A 19,608-nucleotide genomic window follows, 5' to 3' on the forward strand; every position below is an offset into this window, starting at 1 on the left:
ATGCCTCTGTGCCTTTATTCCTGTAGTTTCTCCTTGAAAGACCTTTTCTTCTCCATCTGGTATTCACCTCCTCGTTCCCAGTCTCCTCCGCAAGGAAGCACTTGACTCCTTCATACTTTACCAGTCTTTGTTTTATGCAGAAAGGTGCACAGTATTGTTGCTTTTGATTTTCCTGTCTGTCTTCCTTCACTTTATTATACCTGAGAGCATGAACTCTTTCTTATGTGGTTCATTTCTTTCATAGTGTCTGGCAGATAGCAGTTGTTCAGTTAATGTTTGCTGATTTAATGAATAACATAGATAAAATAAAAACTAGAGATTTTTCTGAGGAACATACATATTTAATGAAAACTTAACCCTTACAAAACATATAATCCTATCTAATAATAGACAAACATGATAATTAACCATACTTCCGACATGCTTCCCATTGGCTAATCAGGGCGATATGCAAATTAACTGCCAACCAAGATGGCGGCCGGCAGCCAGGCAGCTGAAGCGAACAGGAGGCTTGCTTGCTCCAGTGATGGAGGAAGCCAAGGTTCCCCGCCTGCCGCTGCCGGCCTCTGAGCTGCACTCTAAGAAACAATGTTGCAATTATAGAAGGTAAATAAACCCCAGAAACCTGCTTTCAGCCGTCAGAGCTGGAGCTAGCAGGACCACAACAGGGTTACAATTATAGAACCCAAACAAACCCAGATACCTGCTTTCAGCAGCCGAGGTCTCAGAGCTGGAGCCGAGCCTCACATCTAAAGCCGGCTCTCAGTTCCAGTGACAACCATAGAAGGTAAATAAATCCCAGAATAAAAAAAAAAGAAAAAAGAAAAAAAGGAGAGGTTGGGAGCTTCAGTCACCAGCCAGCCTGAAAACAGCCCTCAGCCCCTCACCCAGACTGGCCAGGCACCCCAGTGGGGACCCCCACCCTGAAGTGGGTGTGACCAGCTGCAAACAGCCATCAGCCCCTCATCCAGGCTGGCCAGGCACCCAAGCGGGACCCCTACCCTGATCCAGGACACCCTTCAGGGCCAACCAGCCGGCCCCCACCCGTGCATCAGGCCTCTGTCCCATATAGTAAAAGGGTAATATGCAAACTGACCCTAACAGCAGAATGACTGGGAATGACTGGTCACTATGACACACACTGACCACCAGGGGGCAGACGCTCAATGCAGGAGCTGCCCTCTGGTGGTCAGAGCGCTCTCACATGGGAGGAGCTCTGCTCAGCCACAAGCCAGGCTGATGGCTGCCATTACAGCGGTGGTGGTGGGAGCCTCTCCTGCTTCCTCAGCAGTGCTAAGGATGTCCGACTGCAGTTTAGGCCTGGTCCCCGCTGGCAAGTGGACATCCCCTGAGGGCTGCCGGGCTGCCAGAGGGATGTCTGATTGCCATCTTAGGCCCAATCCCCCAGGGAGCGGGCCTAAACCAGCAGGTGGTCATCCCCTGAGGGGTCCCAGACTGCGAGAGGGCACAAGCCAGGCTGAGGGACGCCCCCTTCCCCCCGAGTGCACAAATTTTTGTGCACCAGGCCTCTAGTTACAATTATAAACTCTTAGAGCATAATCTTTGTGATTATGATCCAGTGCAGTGCTATTATAATAGATATTTGTTAAGCACTTGCCATGTGCTGAACACTGTTTTAAATGCATTCACTTATTTAATCATAGCAATCTTAGAATTATCTCCCTTTTGTAGCTTAGAAAACTGATTCACAAAAGAATTGAGTTACTTACCCAAAATACATTGCTCCATAGCTAGTAAAGTAAGTGTTGGAGCTGAATTGAAACTAAGCAGAATTGCTGCAGAATAGTGTTTCTTTTTTTTTCTTTTTTAATCCTCACCCAGGATATGTTTTTATAGATTTTTTTTTTTTTTTAGACAGGGAGGAAGAGGGAGAGGGAGAGAGAGAGAGAGAAGAAACATTCATCTGTTGCCTCCCGTACTCACCTGACCTGGGATAGAGCCAGCCACCTAGGTATGTGTGCTAACCAGGAATCAAACCTTTTCCGTGTAGGGACAATGTTCCAACCCACTGTGTCACATGGCCAGGGCCAGAATAGTGCTTCTTAACCTTTCTTTTATCATTGCCCCTCATCCATGTGGCTCTTTAGACTTGTTTTCTTTTTTTTCTTACTCACCTCCTCCCCGCTCTGTGCCATGAAATTTTAATACCACAGCTATACCATCTATCTGTTTATGTACTGTAGCACTTCATTATGTACCCTGTAGTCCCCCCAACCCCCAACAATTTTGATACCTTTAGGAGCCATATAGTTTTCTCTTGATAAAGTATACTCTAGAACCTGTAATTTAAAAAATTGTAGTAAAATACACATAACATTTGCCACTTTACCCATTTTTAAAAATATATATGTATATTTTTATTGATTTCAGAGAGGAAGGGAGAGGGCGAGAAAGATTAAAACATAAATGATGAGAGAGAATCATCGATCAGCTGCCTCCTGCATGCCTCCCACCAGGAACTGAACCCGCATCCTGGGCATGTGCCCCGATCCAGGAATTGAACTGACAAGGAATCGAACCATGACCTCCTGGTTCATAGGTTGACACTCAACCACTGAGCAATACTGGCTGGGCAACTTTACACACTTTTAAGTGTACAGTTCAGCACTGTACACTTAATTAAGTTCATTCGCATTGTTGTGCTAGAGCCTGTATTTTTAAAACCTGTCTTCTATACATTTTGCTAAAATGGTTTCTTGACTGTGAAAACCTAAATTTTCAAATTACAGGGAACATAAATTGGCATTTCTATTTTAAAGTATTGCTCTTGTATATGGAGTTTATTTTTCTTATCCTTTGTTCTATTCGCTATACTGTTGGGGACCGTCATGCTGCTGGCAAAGTCTAAGCTGACCAGAGGACATGGCAAAGCCCTGGACTCTACCCTATGTCAATCCTGGAAGGTTTTAAGGTCAAAGCTCAGGAAAGGTTTAAGGCTTTATTAGAGTTTGCAGCAAAGTGGAACTAGACAAGGCTTGACCGAGGCACGACCTCTGTAGCTAAAAATATCGTAGTAACTGTCAAACAATAGATGGATCTAGTCAAAGCTTGCTCAGTCTTGCCCAGCCTGTAACGATCTGTTACTTCCCTATGACAGGCCAAGCCCTAGCAGTGATCTATGAAGCATGACCAGTCACAGCTTAGCTATAAAACTGTGTGTGTAAAGAATAAAGTTGCTGGTGCCTTGTGCCAGTCCTCCCAACCCCGGACTCTTGTATTTCATCCCACTCCGCCTCTACCCGTCGGACCCTCTCCAAGGTGCGGGTCACCGCACTATACTACTATATTTATTGTATTTCCCAGACCCAAGCACAATGTGTGGCACATAATAGGTCTTCAGTAAATATTTATTGAGTGAATGAATTTTTTAAGTACAGCTTATTACATAATCTGTAAAACATACATAGCATATAAAATATTGTGTACTGAAAGTTTATTAAAATATTTATGGTGTTTTAGTATGTCTTAAAACATAGAATATTAAAAATTAATTGAAGCAACAAAACTTTGGGATTGTTTAAGGTAAATAGTATTAAAGAGCTAGAGAAAAATAATTGTTAACAGTTCTTTTAATCAGTCAAATAGATACTGTCTTTATGTAAAAGGCATTTTGCAAGGACAAAAAGTAGGATACAAAGTTATACTAACAAAAGGAAACTAGTGTTTTGAGAAAATTAGATGCCAAGATGTTAATTCAATACATAACTACAATTGAAAGCAGCATGAATGTGTATTCTAAGTGAATGGTAAAGACTACATGTACTATCATATTCAGTAAAGGGAAGCTTTATTTGTTTATTAATTTACTAGAGGCCCGGTGCACAAAATTTGTGCACTTGGCGTGGGTACACTCAGCCCGGCCTGTGCCCTCTTGCATTCTGGGAGCCCTCCGGGAGTGGGCCTAAGCCAGCAGTCGGACATCCTTAGTGCTGCCGCGGAGGCAGGAGAGCCAGGGCGCTTGCCAGCCATGAGCCTGGCTTCTGGCTGAGCAGCACCCCCCTGGTGGTCAGTGCACGTCATAGCAAGCGGTTGAGCAGCCTTAGCATATTATTAGCATATTGCACTTTGATTGGTTGAACTGTCGACTGGACACTTAGCATATTAGATTTTTAATCATTTTTTATTTACTACTTTGTGTCAGACATTGTGCCAAGACTTCTAAACATGACCAAATCAAAGACCTTGCTTTGAGGAATTTTATAGTTCAGCAGGAAAGGACAGACATTTGATGGGTAGAGCACCTAATATGTTCTGGCATTCTTGTATTTATTGGGAACACAAAATCAAGTAAGATACGACATAAAGAAAGGAGCATCATTTCCCTTTGGGTGAGGAAGGGAAAGCTTCCAGACAAAGATACCTGAGCTGGATCTTGAAAGCTGATTCAAGGTCAGGGAGTGAGGAGCAAGTAGGAAAGAAAAGAATTTCTGGTAGTAGGAATATCTGTAAAGTCACAGAGGTTTGAAAGCCTAGCACGTGTAGGGCTCTCTACTGCAGTTAGCTTGTAGGATATATGTGGAAATTAGAAAGCATATGATATTGGTTGGAAAGATAGCACCCAAATCATACAGGACCTTTCATGGTATTAAGGATTTGTAGAATCATGTGGGTTTAAGTAAGAAAGCAACATGATCAGATTATGTTTTAGGAAAATGGCTGAACTGGTGAGAGAGAAAACTGTAAGAAAGCAGTCCAGTTGGAAAACTGAGGTCCTTAAGCTGAGATGGGGAAGCAGGATGGAGAAAAAGATGAAATTGCCTGAAACAACGTGAATGGATAGGAGGGTAAGATTGCAGAAACATTTGGGATGTTAAATTTAAAAAAAACACAGAAACTAATTAGATATGGGGTTGAGGAAGAGGGCAAAGTATAAGATAACCTTGAAATTTTTATTATAATTTCTAGTTATTCTCCTGCACGTTCTCATTTTCTTCTTTTTTTTTTTTAAATAAAATAGTAGGGTTTATTGATGTTTGTGTGTGTGTAATGAGAGGGTTTAGGAAGTTCTCATTTTCTTTACTGCATTAGCTGATGATTAGTTAATCATTCTGTATCTTTCTTATTAATCTTAAATTAAAGAGAATTTTAAATATTTTTTCTAAAAGGAAAATTACAGTGTTTTTTTCCAGATTATAAAAGTAATATGTGCTCATTATGTAAAAATTTGTATTAATACAGAAAGGTGTAAAAACTATTAGAGGAAAGTAAAAAGCAACTGAAATCCTATCATCTTGTTTCTGTATACTTCTTTCTTCTCTATGCAAAATACATATGTAGATATGAATGGGATAATAATATACTTGCTATTTTATGACCTACTTTTGTTGTCACTTGACCATCTGTATTATAATTTATAACTAGAGGCCTGGTGCACCCCTGTGTACCAGTGGGGTCCCTCAGCCTGGCCTTTGGGATTGGGCTGAAACCAGCTCTCCTACATCCCCTAAGGGGTCCCGGATTGCGAGAGGGCGCAGGCCAGGCCGAGGGACCCCACCGGTACACGATTGGGGCCGAGGAGGGACGCAAGAGGTTGGCCAACCAGGGAGGGACTGTGGGAGGGCGCCAGGGTATGTCCGGCCCATCTCACTCAGTCCTGACCGGCCAGACCCTAGCACCAAGCTAACCTACCAGTCTGAGCATCTGCCCCCTGTTGGTCAGTGCAGGTCACAGTGAGCATTTGAGCGGCCTTAGCATATCATTAGCATATTACGCTTTGATTGGTTGAACCGACTACTGGACACTTAGCATATTAGGCTTTTATTATATAGGATTGTGGAGTATTCCATTGAATGGATGTACCATCATCAATTTTCTTTTTTTTTTAATTGAATTTATTGGGGTGACATTGGTTAATATAATTATATGGGTTTCAGGCATATAATTCTACAATACATCATCTGTATATTGTATTGTGTGTTTACCATCCCAAGTCAAGTCTTCTTCCATCACCATTTATTCCCCCTTTATCCTCTCCTAACTCCCACACCCTCCCATCCCTCTGGCAGTCAACCATACTGTTGTCTGTGTCCATGCCATCACTTTTCTATGAGGCCTTTCAATGGTTTTCAGTTTTTATCTTTTCTGAGCAATACTGACATGAATATTTTTGTACTTATATCTTTATGCAAATTTATGATTATGTCCCAGGATAAATTTTCAATAGTAGAAATCCTGGGTCAAAGATGTGCATACTTCGAGTCATATGGGTGCTCCCTTGTAGGTAAATAACTGCTTTTTTCTTGCTGACTGCTTTTAAGAGTCTCTCTTTGTCTTTAACCCTTGACATTTTATTTATGATGTGTCTTGGTGTGGACCTCTTTGGGTTCCTCTTATTTGGGACTCTCTGTGCTTCCTAGAATTGTAAGTCTCCTCCTTTCACCACGTAGGGGAAGTTTTCTGTCATTTCTTCAAATAGGTTTTCAGTATCTTGCTTTCTTTCTTCTCCTCTGGCACTCCATAATAACATATGAACTATGCATTTCCCCAAACCTTACCAATAATGGGTAGCAATCTTACTGATCTTTGCTAACATGATAGGAAAAATGATGTGTCAGTTTAATTTGATATTTGGGGATGTTGAACATCTTTTCATATGTTTTTTAGCAATTTGTGTTCCTTTTTGCATTGCTTTGCATTTTCCATGCTTACTTTTAAACTTTGCTCTTTTCCTTATTTATATTTGAGGATTTTTGTATGTTAGGAATATTGACTTTGTCCTAATTTGCAAACATTTCCTGCATTTTGTTATATTCAATTAAACTTTTTTATGGCTTTTTTTTTTAACCCTGTAGATTTAAAAATATATTTTTATATAGCCAAGTCCACCATCTGTTTGGTTTTTTATTTCTGGATTTCCCCACCCTAACATTTCCAAAATACTTCTTTATAGTTTTTTACTTTTATTTCTCAAATTAAAATGTCTAATCTTTATGGAATTTATTTCGTTATACAGTGAGATACCTTTGTTTACTAATAGTTGCCTAGGTGCCCCCATTTCTTTCTTTCAGACTTGAAATGCCTCTTATGTACGAAATTTATATGTACACTTAGACTGCTTCTAAACTATGTGGTTCAATCATATGGTCTTATAATTTTTAATATAGAGAATGGATTTTTCTTTTTTATTCTTTTTAATATTCTTTGTATGTTTATTCTCCTAGGGAAACTTTGTAATCATTTTATAAAGTACTCCCACCTCCTTAAAAAAAGATCACATGTATATTTTGATTGAGGGTTTTCAGATTTTTTGAAACAGTAAATCTTTGATTTACTTTTAAAATCTCATTATTATAATAAGTTATTTCAGTTGAGTCTGTTATTCAGTAAGGGCATTTAAATTTTTTATGTGGTATTCAGCACAAGTGCGTTTTTACTGAAATATTTTATAGTTTTATTGATTCAGAGGCCAAAACTTTTCACAACACCCCTCCCCAATAAAAAAAAAACAAAAAAAAACTCAAAGGTATGTCATTTTCTCAATAATAGGAAAATGTATTGTTACCTGTGCATATGGTAAAACTTGAATAACTGTTTCAGAGATGGTTCTCATTAAGTTTACACAAGGAAAGTCTATTAAGCTTGAAAATTCAAAACACTTTTCTTTAGTATGTAATACAGACTATAAAAATTATTTAATTACACTAGATGTTGCAGGTATTAAGTTATGTCCATTTTAGTTCTTGGTTAATGTATTTTTTTTCAGTAGTGTTTTCTTGTTCCAGACATATAGACAGAGGAAAAATAAATTCATGTAACCAAAAATAAATTTAATAAAATAATATACCCAAATTAGTGACTCTATTTTAGTGAAACCAAATATATAGTAAAGCTTTAAATCATTTGTAAAACCTTTTCATAATCATGTACACACAGCCTTTTTATATAAATGGACATTACAGTAATAATCCATTCTTAGAGAAAATTGAGGTTTTGAGAGTTAATGTCAAACAGTAGGAAGAAGAGAAACTAATATTTTGAGTACCAAATGAACCAAGCACTTTTTATGGTGTTTTCCCAGGTTATCTTATTTTAAATAGATAATTTCCTGACAGTAACTTTGATCAAGCTATTGCTACATTATGCACGTAACCATATAATATGTCTCCATCTTACCAGTGCTTCTGTTTTTTCCCCTTTACTTTCTTTATTCAAATGTGGTTGTTCACTGTTTTTATATAATAAGAATGCCCCAATATCCTGCTTTTTATTGGCTGCTTTGTCCAGCCTCTTAAATATCCATGGTTGATTATAATTATAATAATGATCTTCATCATTTTTTTTTTTTTTAGATACCTGAATTTGACAACTTGTATCTGGATATGAATGGAATTATACATCAGTGTTCCCATCCTAATGATGATGATGTTCACTTCAGAATTTCAGATGATAAAATTTTTACTGATATTTTTCACTACTTGGAAGTGTTGTTTCGCATTATTAAACCTAGGAAAGTGTTTTTTATGGCTGTTGATGGTGTGGCTCCTCGAGCAAAAATGAACCAGCAGCGTGGAAGGCGTTTTAGGTAAAGCATTCATGTCTTATTTTAGGATACTATTTAGATTAATAAAATATATTATTTTAATGATAACTGACTTAACACAATGCATCTTCTGTTCATGTTTCTTTTCTGCTTAAATTTCTCGAGAAATGAAACTATAATTATAATGTAACATTTTATCAATTAAGTAAACAAATTAGTAATTCAAGTGAGGTGTCATTTCTCAAAGCTGTTGAAAGGTTAAAATCTGTGGTGTGCAGGTGGGCTAAATAGCTATCTCAGGTGGTGAATAAAGAAAAATTGAATTTATTTAAGGAAAAGGGGTTGGGGAATGGGGATATCCAAAGGAAAGGGCTACACAGAGCTGAGCCAAAGGGTATTGGGTCCATGATGGCAGCAAAAATGTACTTAGGACACTGAAACAAAGAAGGGCATAGAAGAAGCAACAGGAAAGCTTAGCCTGGGCTGCTTTGGCTCACTGAGAAGTCAGAGAAAAGGGGGCTTTGGAAACAGGTTCACGGGGTTAGCCTGGGATGAGCTGCTGCTTCCGATTGCTCTCCTGGTTGCAGGTCTCATGGGATCCCTTGCCCATTTGCCCTCAGAGGTTGGGGGATAGGTACGTGCCTGTGGGCAAATGGGCAAGTGTGTGCTCCTTGGAGAAAGAGAGTGCACCTGGGTCCTTTGTCCTGAGTATATTTATCTTTCTTGCGGGTGGAAACCTTATGGGAGGGTCTTAATAGAATATACATTAGCTTTCCAAGTATGCTCTTTCAGGGTTGTGGTCTCTACTGATTGGTTGGTGCCAGGGCAAGGGGGCCTGAGGCAGCCAAGGCATCACTTGTCTGGTTTTGCTGCTTTTTGGGGCCTGGAGCTGAGATATAATTGATATAATTGAGACCTAGATGTTATCTCTAGGGAGGAAAAGGTCAGGGGTCTAAACTGCCTGACCAGTGATATGCTAGGCAAGGTTCTTGTTTTCCCAGTTTTGCCCCTTGTAAGGCATCCAGGGGCTTTCTGCCCTGGTGAGTTTCTATACCTGACCCATCATCCTTGCTCTGCTCATGTCTAACACCTATGTTGGGCTCTATAAAGTTATTCTGTTATTCCCTCACAAATTTTTCAAATACTTTACTGATAATTTGCAAATGGTAGTAACAGAGAAAGCTTCTATAGTAGTATGCCTTGAGCTAGGAAACTGCAGAATGATCTGAGAGATTGTTCTTATCAGAATATCATTGCTATTTTAATTTAATTCAACAAACATTTGTTGAATGCCTAGATTCTGGGCTAGCTGCTGACTGAGCATGACTCCAGGTCAAGTGAAACTAGGTCTGAGTTAGGACGTTTGATGTACAGGGTGGGGCAAAAGTAGGTTTACAGTTGTTTCTATGGAAAATAATACATTAATAAATAATAATACAACAATAAACTGTTTTGCATACTCAGAACTGTAAACCTCCCTTTGCCCCACCCTGTATTATCAGCCCTGTGAGTTGGATTGTAGAAGTAAAAGGATGGTCCTGACCGGTTTGGTTCAGTGGATAGAGCGTCGGCCTGTGGACTGAAAGGTCCCAGGTTCGATTCCGGTCAAGGGCATGTACCTTGGTTGCGGGCACATCCCCAGTAGGGGGTGTGCAGGAGGCAGCTGATCGATGTTTCTCTCTCACCGATGTTTCTTACTCTCTATCCCTCTCCCTTCCTCTCTAAAAAGTCAATAAAATATATTTAAAAAAAAAAAAAAAGTAAAAGGATGAAAAGAGGTTATACACACAGAGAGGGTTTAAAAGTCAAAATCCTGGACCTGTGAAATATTTCTGAATAACAATGAGAGCATGCTGTGTCCTTGTTTGTGAGTAGCAGAAGTAAAGTTAAGAGGGTTATTGAAATTGAAGGAAAGAAACCCTGAGTTTAGCATATTTAATGGATAATTAGCATAATGAATCCTTTCACCACTATGGCAAGTAAAGTAGTCCAAAGGGCACCAGTAGAATCAAATGTGGAAATCATCAAGGAACTTGAGAGTATCTTGGAAGCTACCAGTGAGAATAGGAGAAGGATGGCCAAAAGTACTGGTTTAAATATCAAAAGAGAAAAAATACTGAAGATAATGGAACTCTGAAATCTTTGAACACAAGGACCATCTCTTACTAAAATGTAGATTCTCAAATACCATCTAAGACTTTTTTAACCTGAATCTCTAAAAATTGGGCCCTGGAAACCATTTTTACTAGACTCCCCTGGTATATGTTAAACTAGTTTTGGGGAACTACTGGGCTAGAAAATGTAGTGTTGAGAAAGAGTTATATAAGCCCATTGTATCAGTCAGTATTCAGTTTCTGGGAATAGAATTCTAGCTATTTTAAGCAGAAAGGTCTATAATAGAATTAGGTGCCTATAAAAATTGTTCTAAGAGCCAAAAGCGTGAGAATCTAGGTGAACATTCAGGAATGATTTCCTGAACACACCATACAATTGACCCACCAGTAGATGGCACTGCTGCTACCACTTTGATGAAGGTGAGTTCAGAGGCCCCACCCGAAAAGGTGGTTCCAGGAACTTACTTACACCTTTATTGTGTTTCAGAGATTAACAAACTACCACCTGAGCTGTTGGCTCCAAGAATACATTATTTTGGTTAAAATTCAGTAATGAAGACGCTAACACTGAATCTGTTAGCTCTAGAGCACCTGCTCCATCTGTAGCAAAAAGCAGATGCCCTGTACCTTGCTTTTCAGCACCTACTAAGCTGCTGAATATTAAGATCTCTTCTACTGATGAAACACCCCACACACATGCACACTACTCTAGTATCTCACTTCTACCTTCGAAACCGTTTTGGAGGCATTTGACTGATAAAATCTAAGTAATGTCTAGAAACCTCACTGCAGGAAAGCACAAGAGTTTAATTTTTTTAGCTTTCCAACCTCTCCAGTATTAGAAGACAAAGTAGGGATAGAATGGATGCTGAGGGCCAATTCACCATCACCACCAAACACATTTACTAAGTACTGTGCTGGCATCGAGTGCTCCAAGTGCCCCAAATCCCCCACTTAGCACTTTCTCATTCTCCACAGCGACTACTTTCTCCATTCATAATCTTTAATCATAATCTTTCCACATCTCTAACTCACTTTAAAATCTGCTCTCTCTGGCTTTCATCCCCCCCATTCCACTGAGACTAACAAGATTACTAGTGGAATCCTTATAGGGAAATCTAACGAATAACTCTGTACATTACCTCATTTTTCTACAATATTTTAACAGTTGACCTTTCTTTTTTGAACTTCCTTTCTGTCATGTAACCACACATTGACTGCACCTTATTATTCTTATTATTACCCTCTCATCCTCTGCTTGTTCTTAAATATTGATGTTTCTTAAGGTTCTATCCTGGGTCCTAAGTAATCTTATCCAATGACTAATTACTGTATCTGTACTGAGGACTCCCAAATGTATCTTTCTGGTAGATAACACTCCAGAGCTCTCTATATATCCATATTCCTGCTAAATGTTTCCTTTTGGATACCAAAGGTTACATTTCAGGTTTAACATGTTCAGAACTGAACTCCTCTTTGCCTCAAAACTGCCTTCATTCTGTCTTGCCTATTTCTTTTTTTAAAGTTTTTATTGATTTCAGAGAGAATGGGAAAGAGAGAAATATCAGTGATGAAAGAGAATCATCTCATCAATATGTTGCCTCCTGCACACGCCCTAATGGGGACCAAGCCAACAACCTTGGCATGTGCCCTGACCAGGAATCGAACTGTGACCTCCTGGTTCATAGGTAAATGCTTAACCACTGGGCAACACCGGTTGGGCTATCTTGCCTGTTTTAGTGAATGACAACACCATGCAAATAGCTGCTCAACCCAAAAGTCCAAGAGCAATTTGGAATTCTTCCTGTTCTTCATTTCTCTTTATCCAATCTCTTAAAAAAAATTTTTTTTTAATTCTTTCTTTAAAATTTTATTTATTTATTGTCTGAAGTTTTACATATGTCTCCATTTTCCCCAATTGACCCCACTCCCCCAGCCATTCCCACCCAGGCAAGCCCCTACCGCCCCAGTGTCTGTGTCCATTGGTTATGCTAATATGCATGCATACAAGTCCTTTGGCTGCTCTCTAACCCCCACCCCCGCCCTGTACCATTTGTCTGTGGATCTATTCTTGTTCATCAAATTATGTTGATCATTATATTCCACTTGTGAATGAGATCATGTGATATTTATCTTTATCCGACTGGCTTATTTCACTTAGCATATTGCTCTCCAGTTCCAGCCATGTTGTTGCAAATGGTAAAAGTTCCTTCTTTTTTTAGCAGCATAGTGGTATTCCATTGTGTAGATAGTTTTTTAATCCATTCATCTGCTGATGAGCACTTAAGCTCTTTCCAAATCTTAGCTATTGTAAATTGTGCTGCTATGAACAGAGTGGTGCATATATCCTTTCTGATTGCTGTTTCTGGTTTCTTGTGATATATTCCTAGAAGTGGGATCACTGGGTCAGATGGCAGTTTCATTTTTAATTTTTTGAGAAAACGCCATGCTGTTTTCCACAGTGGCTGCACCAGTCTGCATTCCCACCAGCAGTGAAGGAGAGTTCCTTTTTCTCCACATCCTCCCCAGCACTTGTCGTTTGTTGATTTGTTGATGATAGCCATTCTGACAGGTGTGAGATGGTACCTCATTGTTGTTTTGATTTGCATCTCTTGGATGATTAGTGACTTTGAGCATGTTTTCAACTGTCTCTGGACCTTATTTATGTCCTATTTCAAAAAGCGTCTATTTAGGTCCCTTGCCCATTTTTTGATTATATCGTTTTATCTTCCTTTTGTTAAGTTGTATGGGTTCTCTGTAAATTTTGGAGATTAAACCCTTATCTGAATTACCATTGGCAAATATGTTCTCCCATGCATTGGGCTTTCTTGTTGTTTTGTTGATGGTTTCTTTTGCTGTGCAGAAGCTTTTTATTTTGATGTAGTCCCATTTGTTTATTTTATCCTTAGTCTCCATTGCCCTAGGAGCTGTGTCAGTAAAGATATTGCTATGACATATGTCTGCTATTTTGCTGCCTATGGAGTCTTGTAGGATTTTTATGGTTTACCATCTTACATTCAAGTCCTTTACCCATTTTGAGTTTGGTTTTGTGTATGGTGTAAGTTGGTGATCTAGTTTTATTTTTTTTTGCATGTATCTGACCAAATTTCCTAGCACCATTTATTAAAGAGACTGTTTTGACTCCATTGTATGCTCTTGCTTCCTTTGTCAAATATTAATTAAGCATAATGGCTTGGGTCGATTTCTGGGTTCTCTGTTCTGTTCCATTGGTCTATATGTCCGTTCTTGTGCCAGTACCAGGCAGTTTTGAGAACTGTGGCTTGGTAATATAGCTTGATATCTGATATTGTGATGCCTCCAACTTTGTTCTTCTTTCTCAGGATAGCTGTAGCTATTCGTGGTCATTTTTTATTCCAGATGAATTTTTGGAGAGTTTGTTCTAGATCTTTGAAATATGCCATTGGAATATTAATTGGGATTGCATTGAATCTGTAGATTGCTTTGGGTAGAATGGACATTTTAATGAGGTTTATTCTAACAATCCATGAACATGGTACGTTCTTCCATTTGTTTATGTCTTCCTCTATCTCTTTTTTAATGTCCTGTAGTTTTCCGAGTACAGGTCTTTTACCTCCTTAGTTAAGTTTATTCCTAGGTGTCTTAAATTTTTTGTTGCAATGGTAAGTGGGATTATTTTTTTCATTTCTCTTTTTGTGAGTTCATTATTGGTGTATAAAAAGGCCATAGATTTCTGGGTGTTAATTTTGTATCCTGCTACATTTCCGAATTCATTTATTAGGTCTAGTATTTTTTTTATGGAGTTTTTGGAATTTTCTCTATACAGTATCATGTCATATGTGAATAAGGACAGTTTTACTTCTTTTCCAATTTGGATGCTTTTATTTCTTCTTCTTGTCTGATTGCTGTGGCTAGCACTTCCAGTACTATGTCGAACAGGAGTGTCAAAAGTGGGTATCCCTGTTTTGTTCCTGTTCTTAGGGGAAATGAGTTTAGTTTTTGCCCACTGAGTATGATGTTCGCTGTAGGTTTGTCATATAGGGCTTTTATTGTGTTGAGGTATGATCTCTCTATTCCCACTTTGCTGAGAGTTTTTATCAAGAAAGGGTGTTGGATTTTGTCAAATGCTTTTTCTGCATCAATTGATATGATTATGTGATTTTTGTCTATCAGTTTCTTTATGTGATGTATCACATTTATTGATTTGTGGATATTGTATCATCCTTGCATCCGCAGAATAAATCCCACTTGGTCATGGTGTATGATCTTTCTAATGTAATGCTGAATCCGATTTGCTAGAATTTTCGTGAGGATTTTTGCATCTATGTTCATCAAGGATATTTGCCTGTAGTTCTCTTTTTTTGTGGTATCTTTATCTGGATTTGGGATTAGGGTAATGCTGGCTTCATAGAAAGAGCTTGGAAGTGTTCCTTCCTCTTGAATTTTTGGAAAAGTCTGAGGAGGATAGGTTTTAGTTCTTCTTTTATGCTTGGTAGAACTTCCCTGTAAAGCCGTCCAAACCAGGGCGTTTATTTCCTAGATGATTTTTAGTCACTATTTCAATTTCTTTGGTACTTATCAGCCTTTTCAGGTCTTTTGATTCTTCTTAAATTGAGTTTTGGGAGCTTGTATTTTTCTAAGAATATGTCCATTCGTCTAGGTTGTCAATTTTTTTGGAATAGAGTTGTTCATAGAATTCTCTCATAATCGTTTGTATTTCTGTGGGATCAGTTGTTACTTCACCTCTTTCTGATTTTGTTTATTTGGCTTCTTGGTGAGCCTTGCCAGAGGTTTATCAATCTTGTTTATCCTTTCAAAGAACCAACTCTTGGTTTTGTTGATCTTTTGTATTGTTTTTGTTTTTGTTTTTGGTCTCTATGTTGTTATCTCCGTTGTGCTCTTTATTATTTCCTTCCTTCTGCTTAAGCTGGGCTTTTCTTGTTGCTTTCTTTCTAACTCTTTGATTTGTAGGATTAGACAATTTATTTCCATTTTTTCTTGTTTTTTTGAGGTAGGCCTGTAGAGCTGTGAACTTCCCTCTCAAGACTGCTTTCACTGTATCCCATAGATTTTTGATAGTTGTGTTTTTATTGTCATTTCTTGCCATGATGTTTTTTATTTCTCCTTTAATCTCTTTGGTAACCCAGTCATTTTTTAGTAGCATGCTATTTAGCATGCTACCAGGTGTTTGATTTTTTTTTTATTGTTTTTATTGTAGTTGATTTCTAGTTTTATGCCATTGTGATCTGAGAAGATGCTTGATATGATTTCTGTCTTCTTGAATTTGAAGAGACTTTGTCTATGCCCCAGTATGTGGTCTATCTTTGAAAATGACTCATGTTCCCTTTAGAAGAATGTATACTTTGTGGCTTTGGGGTGAAATGTTCTGAAGATGTCTATTAATTCAATCTGATCTAGTGAGTCATTTAGGATTGCTGTTTCTTTGCTCATTGTTTTTTTAGAGGATTTGTTCAGTGGTGTTAGTGGGGTATTAAAGTCCCCTACTATAACTCTATTGCTGTCAATCTCTCCCTTGATATCCTCCAGAAGTTTTTTTTATGTATTTGGGTACTCCTGTATTGGGTGTATATATGTTTACCAGTGTTATGTCTTGTTGTTGTATTGATCCCTTTAGTATTATTAAGTGGCCTTCTTTACCTCTTGTTATGGCCTTCACTTTGAGGTCTAATTTGTCACATATAAGTATTGCTACCCCTGCTTTTTTTTTCATTTCCATTAACCTGGAACCCTTTTTTCATCCTCTTCACCATCAGTCTGTGTGAGTCCTTTGTTCTGAGGCGGGTTTCTTGTAGACAGAAGATATATGGGTCATGTTTTATTATCCACTCAGCTCTCCAGGGTCTTTTTATTGGGGCATTTAATCCATTTACATTTAAAGGTATTATTGATAGGTACTTGTTTGTCGCCATTTTTATTCTTTATGCCTGTGTTCTGTCTTTGCTTCCTATTTCTTCATATCATAGCAGACCCGTTAGCATTTCTTGCATTGCTGGTTTGGTGGTAATAAACTCCCTTAGTCCTTTTTAATCTGTGAAACTCCTGATTTCACCCTCAATTTTGATTGATAGCCTTGCTGGGTACAGTATACTTGGACTCAGACCCTTGCTTTGCATGACTTTGTATATTTCATTGCATTCTCTTCTGGCCTGGTGTGTTTCTCTTGAGAAATCAGTCGATAGTCTGATGAGTGATCCTTTGTAGGTAACTTTCTGTCTCTCTCGGGCAGCCTTTAAGATTCTTAATTTGTTGTTGCCTTTTCCAATTTGAATATAATGTGTCTTGGTGTCCGTCTTTTTGGGTTCATCTTATTTGGGACTCTGTGTGCTTCTTGAACTTGTGAGTTTTTTCTTCCCTATATCAGGGAAGTTTCTGTCATTATTTCTTCAAACAGGTTTTCTATTCCTTGCTCAATTTCCTCTCCTTCTGAAACCCCTTTTATGCGGATGTTGTTTTGTTTTGTCTTGTTCCAAAGTTCCCTTAAGCTCTCCTCCTGTTTTTTAAGTTTTTTTCTAGATGCTGCTCTGCTTGAGTATTTTTTCCTACCTTGTCTTCTAGCTCACTGATGTGGCCTTCCCCTTCTTCTAGTCTACTGTTGATGCTTTCTATTGAGTTCTTTATTGCAGTGATATCATTTTTTATTTCTTCTAGATTCTTCATTTCCTTTTGGTTCTTACACATATTGTTGAATTTGTCTTCCATCATTTTCAGTGACCTTATGACTATTTCTCTGAATTCTTTCTCTGACATATTGCTTGCCTCCATTTCGTTTACTTCCTTTTCTGGTGATGCCTCCATTTCTCCCGTATGCAGGCTGTTTCTTTGTCTCCCCATGATCATTCCTCTCTGGGTGTCTGGTTTTGTAACTCTCACTCTCCTGCATTGACTTAAAGGTACAAGATACAACACAACAAGACCCAACGCACAAGGCACCAAACACAAATGTAATCACGATACTAATAACCTCAAATATAGGTGACCACCAGAGAAAAGAGAATTAGGGGAGAGAAAAGAGTGTGCAAATGATATTGAGAAAAGGACAAAATGTAAGAGAGAAAAGGAAGAGAAGAAAAAAGAAGGGGGGAAATATATGTATATGGGGAGAAAACTCCAATGAAAGAACAACTGATCAAAAATATGCAGAGAAGAAACACCCAAAGATGAATGCAAACTACAAACAACAACGAATCCAAAAAAATGCAAACAAAAAACACCCAGATGAATCTGAGGAGGCAGATCTTATTTCCCAAAGGTAAGATGAAGGAATTGAATGTATGGAGAAATAGCCTCAATTCAGTATAGAGGAGGTAGAAAGAGAATGAGTGTATAAGAAGAAAGGTAAAAAACAAAATACAAAAAAAGAAAAATATGTATATATGTTAAAATATATATAAAAGAAAATTTAATATATTAAATTTTACCCTGCTTTTATCTATGTGTTCATTAACTATTGGAAAAGGAGAATAGAGAGTAGATAGGCCTGAGTTGGTGATGGCGATTGATTAAGCTATTAGTAGAAGAAGATAACAAATGGGCACAGGAAAAACAGAAGCAAAAAAAGCAACAAGCTAATCAACAATCAAACAACAACAAGACAGACAGAAAGAAAAAGATTAAAAAAAAATTTGGATAGTGAAGAAACAGAAGAGAGAAGTGTTTATGAACTTGGAGCAGGGGAGCGGAAATTAGATATATAAGTAAGATCACTTTTTAATGGCGTAAAAAGGAAGGATAAGAAAAAAGTAAAGCAGGAACAGTGTAAGAGAAACAAGACAAAAAAAGGGAAAAGTAAGAGAGTGTTGGCTTAAAGGAAAAATTGAGGTAGAGTAAAATAATGCTAAAGGAAAAATAAGATTAGAAAGTAGAACACTAATCCCAAATATAATAGAGAAAAATAAAATAAAACTTGAAAAAAAGGTAAAATAATAGTAGTAATAATAATAATTAAAAATATAATAAAAAGGTAAAATCAAGTGAGAAAAAAATGTAGTTTCTTAAGTAAAAGATAAAAAATAAAAATGTGGAATAGTGAAGGTCATACTTCCTCTACTGTTCTGTTTGGCACGTCTGTTTTCTATCATGTAGTCAGGACAGTATTGAAGTTCTCTGCAATCCACCACTCCTCTGTGTCATAAGCCACAACCCTGTTTTCAAGCAGGCAGGATCTCTTTGTTTCTCAGACTGCCTTTAGTTGTATTTACACAAGAGTCCATTTGTGATTCAACCCCTGGGCGATAGTGTTTCTGTATTAATATCTGAGGATAAAAGGCCTCTCTACCCAATATTTACATATTGCTTTCCCTGCCGCACTTAATACTGGGTTGGGGGAATAGACTGCCCCAGACCTGGTTTTCTGTTAGTCTCTCCCCACTCTGATCCCCAGGTTTCACAAAAACAACTTTACCCTGCAGTCTCAGTGAATGTTTTTAATTGGAAGATCCTGTGTACTTGGCTTAGTAATCAAAAGCAAGGACTTAAAAAGAAAAAAAGCCAGAGTAAGTGCGTAGCCTCGCAACTTTTTACCCTGGCACTGTGCATGTCTCTGTGCACATCTTTTTCCCCTGGCACTGCGCAGCTAGTATACTGATAGAAGTTAAGGCTGCCTTTCTTGGCCCAGCCCAGCTGTGGGCTGATTTCTAGAATCCCCTTCTGCCAGTAGCCCTGTGGACCCCCTTCCACATTCGCAGGCTACACTGACCCCAATGGCCGTGGATTTTGTGGGACGCAGTCTTCCTTTGAGACTCTAGATGTCGCTGCACGCATTTCTCCCTCCAGCCTGGATCCCAGACCTCACCTTTCTCTAGGCCAGTGGTTCTCAACCTGTGGGTTGCGACCATCGGAAAACACATATAGCATATCAGATATTTACATTATGATTCATAACAGTAGCAAAATTACAGTTATGAAGTAGTAACGAAAATAATTTTATGGTTGTGAGTCACCACAACATGAGGAACTGTATTAAAGGGTCGCAGCATTAGGAAGGTTGAGAACCAC

The 19,608-nt window shown here is 38.3% G+C and overlaps 1 protein-coding gene across 2 annotated transcripts in view; it reads left to right on the top strand.

Annotated features, from left to right (window-relative positions):
- Positions 1-19,608, top strand: part of XRN1 (5'-3' exoribonuclease 1) — a 196,022-nt gene that overhangs the window by 23,842 nt on the left and 152,572 nt on the right. For both annotated transcript variants that reach the window (XM_081086155.1, XM_081086156.1), the window contains exon 2: positions 8,310-8,542. In XM_081086155.1, the coding sequence (XP_080942281.1) occupies positions 8,310-8,542 (233 nt within the window). The remainder of the gene's footprint in view (positions 1-8,309; positions 8,543-19,608) is intronic.

The sequence above is a fragment of the Myotis nattereri genome, assembly GCF_964212035.1.
Source record: "Myotis nattereri genome assembly, chromosome: 3".
NCBI classification, from domain to species: Eukaryota; Metazoa; Chordata; class Mammalia; order Chiroptera; family Vespertilionidae; genus Myotis; species Myotis nattereri.